The sequence below is a fragment of the Phocoena phocoena genome, chromosome 8 (assembly GCF_963924675.1).
Source record: "Phocoena phocoena chromosome 8, mPhoPho1.1, whole genome shotgun sequence".
Taxonomy (NCBI): domain Eukaryota; kingdom Metazoa; phylum Chordata; class Mammalia; order Artiodactyla; family Phocoenidae; genus Phocoena; species Phocoena phocoena.
This window is the reverse complement of record NC_089226.1, coordinates 100167710-100175059: the sequence shown is the minus strand read 5'-3', so window position 1 is coordinate 100175059 and position 7350 is coordinate 100167710. Positions and strand designations below refer to the sequence as shown.

The following is a 7350-nucleotide window of genomic DNA, read 5'->3' as shown; positions in this document are numbered from 1 at the left end:
GGGGATGACCTTTGGGTCACCTCTGTGTTCCTGAGTGCTTCCTGAAATGAGCCAGACCTCAGCCCCTAGAGACCACCACTGCGGTCACCTGACTAGGCATGTCAGGTGTGACATGTCAGTTCTAGGCATGAGTGTGGATATCCTAGCAGGCCTCTGCCAGCTCTTGTGACCAGGGCCTGCTCCTTGGCCCAGTCCTCTCACTGTCCCAGAATGTTAGTCCTTCAGGTGTGTATGGGGTATAGTGGCTTCCCTTGACACTACAGTGAGTACAGCCTCTGACACGTTAACCCTGAAAGACTAGCTGTGCTGATTCCCATCCCCCACTGCCTCAGTTTCTGTTGTATGATGTTCTACTCTGGTGTGACTGACTGCATCCACACAGCTGGCCCCAACAAGCATCAAGAAGAATGAGCATTTATGGGACTTCCCTGGCGGTCCAGTGGTTAAGACTCTGCGCTTCCACTGCAGGGGGCACGGGTTCAATCCCTGGTCAGGAACCAAGATCCTGCAAGCTGCATGGCGCGGCCAAAAAAATAATCAAAATAAGAAGAATGAGCATCTATGGAGCCACGCCTGGGAAACACAACACGCTAAGCTTCCAGATACCCATGAGAACATGTGAAGACTTCCTGTTCTAAGCTCCATTTTCACTCATTCATTCTTATACTCACGTGGTACCTGTTCAGGAGTGGAATTTACTTGATCCAGATTGAGACACGTAAGACAAAGTCTCTAACAAATTAGTAACCAGTTGTATGATGCTTGGCTGTGTTACTTCCTCATCTTTAAACCTGCCAAGCTGGGGATGAGATTAAGTTGATCTCTAAAGCCCCTTTGAATTATAAGCCACCTCTAAACTTTCAACTGAGCCTCCCATTCATTTTTCTGTGTTGCTGGGAGGGGGACCTTAACCAGTGAAACTCTAAATGAAATAGAGAGGCCATGGAGAATGAGTTCTCCAGTTTGATGCCAGCGATTTCTTCAAAGCGGGGCTAGACAAGCAGTGTGAGAAGCAGCAGAAAATTAAGGTATTAGTGGGATATGTGATTGAAATGTCAGGGAAGTTCCTATTGGGTTTTTTGTTACTGTTTCATGCTTAATCAGACCTATTAATAGTCTTTGGATGGACCCCAAAGGCAGCTCTCAGGCAAGGACACGGAGGGTTAGGAAATAAGAAAAAGCATCAGTGCTTTGGAAAGTGGAGACCTACATAGGATGAGAACGAGCCTGATCACGGGAAATAAGCAGTTAACAACCAGCAGGACATTCTTAAAGGCCAATCACTTTTTACTCTGAGGAAGAGCAGATATTCTAGGGTTCACCTGATAGCAGATGGGCCATATGGCTCAGGGTTTCCTAAAGTGGCTTCTTTGATGGCTTCTTGGGGCTGAAGAAATGGCTGCTATCATGCAAGATGAGAAATAGTTTTCAAGACGGTTTCTTGGAGTAAGGGAATGATTCACTCATTTAGGGCAACACGCCTCCAGCTTAAAGAATAAAAATAGGGACTTCCCTGGTGGCGCAGTGGTTGGGAGTCCGCCTGCCGATGCAGGGGACACGGGTTCCTGCCCCGGTCCGGGAGGATCCCACATGCCGCGGAGCGGCTGGGCCCGTGAGCCATGGCCGCTGAGCCTGCGCGTCCGGAGCCTGTGCTCCGCAACGGGAGAGGCCACAACAGTGAGAGGCCCGCGTACTGCAAAAAAAAAAAAAAAAAAAAAAAAAAAGAATAAAAGTATGTGTTCCTTTTATATTAACTTGAAATTTTAAAACAAATGACCAAAAAATATTGGTAAGTTGAGAATATGTTTCTTCCAATTACTCATGCCTCACCCTGGAAAGATGACAATTATCTGTAAGAGGAATGAGAGACAAGATGCTGGCTGTGGGGCAGAGGTGAAGAATGTGAGCAGGCAGGATGACAGATCTGAAGAAGACACAGAAGCTGGCAGGGCCTTTAGGGATTAATTGAGGCTGGAGCTGTGGGAAGAAACTCAGTGGGACACCTTCATCACTGCCTCTGTGTCCACACTGAACCACCAAGCACAGCCGAGAACAAACCGCTGGGATAGTCTCTACCTTCTCTTAAAGTGGAAGAAATTCTAGGGACGGGTGCCGTGAGGAAAAGGCTACTACAACCTCCGCCACAGAAAATACATCTTTATTATAAAATAATGTTCTGTTTCATGATGAGAGTAGAAAAATAACACTATGAGCTGCAGAGAAAGTTCTGGAGCTCAGTCTCTGAGAAATGGGACGAGCGGCTTTTGCATCACTCTGGGAGCACACCCTGAGGTGCCCCGTGCTCCTGCAGGACGTGGGGCACAGCACACACAGGAAGTGTACAGCTCAGGTCCTGCTGGAAGCCCGAGGAGCCCACACGGCCACACAAGATGCTTTGGCCACGATGATCAAAGAGGAGAACTTGAGGTCACAAGGGAACTAATTGGTTCTGAGAAGGGCCAGGATGGCGACAGCCTTGCCCCTCCCTATACTGGAGTGTAGAAGAGTCTCTTGAACTGATGATCCTGGTTTAGAAGATGGTGCCCGGTGGGCTTATGCTTGGTTTGTTCCCCAAGGTGTCTGTGCTGAGGAAAAGCTGCAACCTTTCCCAGGACAATTTGACCCACCATTTCTCACTGGTATGGCTAAAGTACCAGAGGTATGTGTGGTCTCAGCCTGTGAGGGCTGCTGGCTGAAATTTTTGTACTTCAAATCCTGTCCATACTGATGGCAGAAAGAAAGAAAGAAACAAAATGTTAAAAGACCAGTGAATAAGAGCAGCTGGCTGGAACTGTCCTATATTCCAAGCCTCTCGGCCCCAAAGAGCAAGGAGAATGTCTACCCTAAGTGGGAAAGGCAGTCCCACAGACAACCCTATTTGCCCTTAAAAATCTTCTAGACCCCTCAGGCTTTAGACAAACAATGAATCCCCCCCCTACCCCCGGGATGGGAATCCAACCCTCAGGTGGTAGGAAACGGTCCCTCGGCAGCAGTACCTGGAGAAGGCAGCCAGGGTGAGCACCTCAAGCAGCAGCTCTGAGCCACAGAAGAAGAGCAAGATGCCGTTCATGATGGCTTCCAGGCGGAGCACGTAGGTCTGCAGCAGCAGGTAATAGGAGGCCATCATGGCAGATGGGAAGGTCAAGGCCATGCTAATACCAAGCGGCATCTTTCGTTGGCAGAGGTTTCCCTTTGTACCTGTCAGACACAGCCCATGGAATCACCTCCAAGTGGCCTGTCTTCCCTGGCCTCAGAGGAAAGGCGGGCAGGATGGGATGGACTGGCAAGCAGAGGAAAACGCTCCTGAATGGGGATGTGCAGGTTTATAAATGCGGTCCCACTGTATTAAAAACTAGAGGCTTGGGCTTCCCTGGTGGCGCAGTGGTTGAGAGTCTGCCTGCCGATGCAGGGCACACGGGTTCGTGCCCCGGTCCGGGAGGATCCCACGTGCCACGGAGCGGCTGGGCCCGTGAGCCATGGCCGCTGAGCCTGTGCTCCGCAACGGGAGAGGCCACAACAGTGAGAGGCCTGCGTACCGCAAAACAAACAAACAAACAACAACAAAAAGTAGAGGCTTTGGAGCAGCTATAGGATTGCAGTCATTCACCGAAAGGTCCTGCTTCCATTCTGGCTCCCAGTCAAGGGACAATGGGCTCTTTATTTGAGAAAAAATTTTGTAAATCATAAAAATAATATATAATCATTGAAAACTTTTCAGTTAATATAGAAAATACAGAGTTCCCTGGCAGTCCAGTGGTTAAGACTCCAGGCTTCCACTGCAGGGAGCATGGGTTTGATCCCTGGTTGGGGAACTAAGATCCCACATGCCGTACGGGGCAGCCAAAAAATAGAAAAAAATATATAAAAAATAATTTTAGAAAATATAGAAACTAAAAGACCACATGACTCAGCCCTTAGAGATAGCCATTATTACAGAATGATGTATACTGTTTCAGACTCTTTTATGTGTATGGTCACATATTACTATTTATTATTCTAAAAATAGAATCATCCCCTGCATACTGTTTTGCAACTTATTTAACCACTTAACATAGTTAGACATCTTTCCACACATAAACTACCTTACTCTTTTTTAATGGCTAGGAACAATTTCACTGAACCAATGCCATAACTTATTTAACTAATCCTGTACTGATAGATGTTTAGGTTGTTTCTAATGTTTTGATGTTAAAAAATACATGGCAGGGGCTTCCCTGGTGGCGCAGTGGTTAAGAATCCGCCTGCCAATGCAGGGGACACGGGTTTGAGCCCTGGTCTGGGAAGATCCCACATGCCGTGGAGCAACTAACCCCGTGCGCCACAACTACTGAGCCTGTGCTCTAGAGCCCGTGAACCACAACTACTGAAGCCCGCGCAACTAGAGCCTGTGCTCCGCAACAAGAGAAGCCACCACAATGAGAAGCCCACGCACCACGACGCAGAGTAGCCCCCGCTCACCACAACTGGAGAAGGCCCGCGCGCAGCAACGAAGACCCAACACAGCCAAAAATAAATAAAATTTAAAAAATAATTTATAAAAAAAAATATACATGGCAATAAACGTTCTCATACAGATATCTTAGCGTATCTGTAGAAGTATCTGTCTCTTTCAACCGTTTTGGAAGGGAAATTGTTAGGTCTAAGAATATGAATTTTACCTGGTAAAACTATTAGCAAAAAGGTTGTACTAATTTATATTCCCAGAGGGTGTGGGAATATAAATACCCACAAGAGTGTGAGACCATAGGGACCTGTTCCTCACAGCCACTCGAATACTGGGAATTTGGAAACCTTTGTAATCTGATGGGTGAAAATGTTACCTTGTCTTTTCAACTTGCTTCTTGTTAGTGAGTCTGGGCATTTTATCTTGCATATTTTTGGTCCTTGTAATTATTCTTATGTGAATTGCCCTTTAGCGTCCCTTGCTAATTTTTTCTTTTTTTTGCTAGGGATAATTTTTTTTTTAATTTTTATTGGAGTGTAGTTACTTTATAATGTTGTGTTAGTTTCTCCTGCACAGCAAAGTGAACCAGCCATATGTATACATATATCGCCTCTTTTTTGGATCTTCTTCCCATTTAGGTCACCACAGAGCATTGAGTAGAGTTCCCTGTGCTATACAGTAGGTTCTCATTAGTTATCTATTTTATACATAGTACCAATAGTGTATATATGTCAATCCCCTTGCTAATTTTTAAAACTAGGTTTTTTTCTTAGCACTTTATGTGAGCCTTCTTCATCCTTCGTTATATGTGTTGAAACTATTTTTTTCCCCTCAGTGTGTGTTTTAACACTGTTTTCAAGGATGAGATATTCTAATTAATAAGGGCTTGCTCTGTATTTCTGGGGATATAAAACTTGTTCTAGAGAAATCCTTATTCAGAGAAGTGGAGGGGATCTTAGTGCTGACCTGTGCAGGCGTCTACTGCCCTGGATAGGTGTCTACTGCCCTGGACATGGAGTTACAACTGAATCTATTCTCCCAAGCAAACCAGTGAGAGGAACCAGGAACTCTTGTAGCAGTTAGACAACTGGGAAGGAATTATCTAATATCTCATGTCACCACCTACTTCTGGCCCTGCAGAGCAACAGATAAATCCTGACCCAAAATATGAAGCAGCTTGAAACTTCAGAGAGGGGGTAACAGGATATACCACCAGATCCAATCTCTTATGGTGAGCCTAGGTTATGTATTGAAACTTTTCCTTGTTAATCAGGTTACAGATACCAGCTCGTCTCATAAGGAACGGAAATATTCTCTGGACAACACTCACCAAAAAACAGTCGAATTACTTCAATTCCAAGATAAAGGAAGAGCATCGCCACATCCAGTACTAGATTGGCTGTTGGATATGGTAGCAGGAGACCTGCCAATACAAAAGTCAGAGCTTGCAAACAACATAGAACAGTACACACAAGAACTCCCACACACCTGGGAATAAAGAGAGCACGAGTCTTATCAGCGTTCCATGAACTACTTAGTGAGATGTGGGCAGGATCTGTTAACTCCTGGTGCGGCTACGTCTGTTAGAGGCAGGCTCGTTATTACGGGGTTTTACTCCTAACTTGGAGAGTCTATGGGGACTCTGCTCTCCACAGTAATCAGACGTACATGGGTACATAGGCTGCTGAAATGAAGGTCACCAATGGGCTTAAAGTGGAGTTCAGCAAAGAGGTGATGGGGGAGAGTCAGAATGGAGAAGTCCACATTTCCCAAACTCAAGAAAATCTTGCCGAGGGGCTTCTTACTAAATCATTCTCAGGGAAGTCACCTGATGAAGAGACTTCCACCATGCAACGAAGAGGAGCCCCAGGGGGCAGAAAAGAATGAAAAACAAGAAGGCTTTTGGTGGCAGCTGGCTCTGGGCTGAAGTGGGGAAGGGATGTTGGGGCAAGGGGAGTCAAATCCCAGGCCTTACCTTTATACAGAAATACGAAGAGTTCCAGCAGGAAACAGGTAGCATAATACCACCCGTTCAGAAAGAACAGGATTTCCAAGGGGGTGGAGGACAACCGTTTACCTGAAAATATGAGCACAGAGAAAAGAGATGGGCTGGAGGGCAGCTCAGCCTCAGTTATTTCAATGGTTCTGTGTCTAACTTGGAGGAAACACGAGGCCGCAGCTAGTGGAAAGGGCCACTTGGGGGCACTTCTGATTGCTGATAAGGAGTACTGTGTATATACGGTGTGGAGGGGGGTTTCCTTCAATCCTCTTCTTTCCGGAATACCGTCAAACTCGACTCCTTCGGCTTTGGGGGTGAAAGTCAAAGCCTAAGATCTAACCTCGTCACTATTTGGGAAGGGAAATTGGGGCTCAGAGACCAGCACTGGCCTGTTTGAAGTCACGCTGCAAATTCGCAACTGAGCTGGCCTAGAAGAGGCCCAGCCAAGGATTTGGGGGTATCTGAGACCCGCACCTCGAGACCTTCGGGCACTCAGGGTGGGTGAGTCCGCCAAACCCTGCTTTGGACAAGTGAGGAGTGATGTCCCTAACACCCGAGAAGGAAGGGTTTAGGTCGAGCACTGGGAGAGAAGGTTGGGGGTGGCTGGGTACTGAGGAGAGCGGGACCAGCGACTCACACACCTCCTGAATCTCACCTCGCGGCGCCATCTTCAGTCCCCATGGAAACTGCATACGCGGCTACAGCTACTCCTGGAGCAGCGAGGCGTTGCCGGAAGCTGGGGACGGAGCGGCCCTCTATTCTGGCCTCTCTACCCGCCTAACTCACTCTATGGTTACGTGGTGCCTGGGATGTCTCGGTGCAGTCCGCGCGTGCCAGCAAATTGCTTTCGCTGGGGTTTCGGCTGCCGACCTGAGAGAGAACAGTGGCCGCCCACCGAGCAGTTGTC

General features: G+C 47.3%; 1 protein-coding gene across 1 annotated transcript; it reads right to left on the bottom strand.

The window, feature by feature from the left end:
- Nucleotides 1-2138: 2138 nt before the first annotated feature.
- On the bottom strand, nt 2139-7139 carry TMEM216 (transmembrane protein 216). Its single transcript, XM_065882652.1, has 5 exons — nt 7085-7139; nt 6420-6521; nt 5775-5867; nt 2997-3198; nt 2139-2724 (listed from the first exon to the last, which is right to left on the bottom strand). The coding sequence occupies exons 3-5, from the start codon at nt 5818-5820 to the stop codon at nt 2709-2711; spliced, it is 264 nt and encodes an 87-aa protein (XP_065738724.1). The 5' UTR covers nt 5821-5867; nt 6420-6521; nt 7085-7139; the 3' UTR covers nt 2139-2708.
- Between the last annotated feature and the right edge of the window lie 211 nt (nt 7140-7350).

Coding starts and splice junctions, on each gene's coding strand:
- TMEM216 (XM_065882652.1), bottom strand. CDS start 5,820: ATGCTCTTCCTTTATCTTGGAATTGAAGTAATTCGACTGTTTTTTG. Junction 3,199..5,774: donor AGTAATTCGACTGTTTTTTG/GTGAGTGTTGTC, acceptor TGTGTCTGACAG/GTACAAAGGGAAACCTCTGC.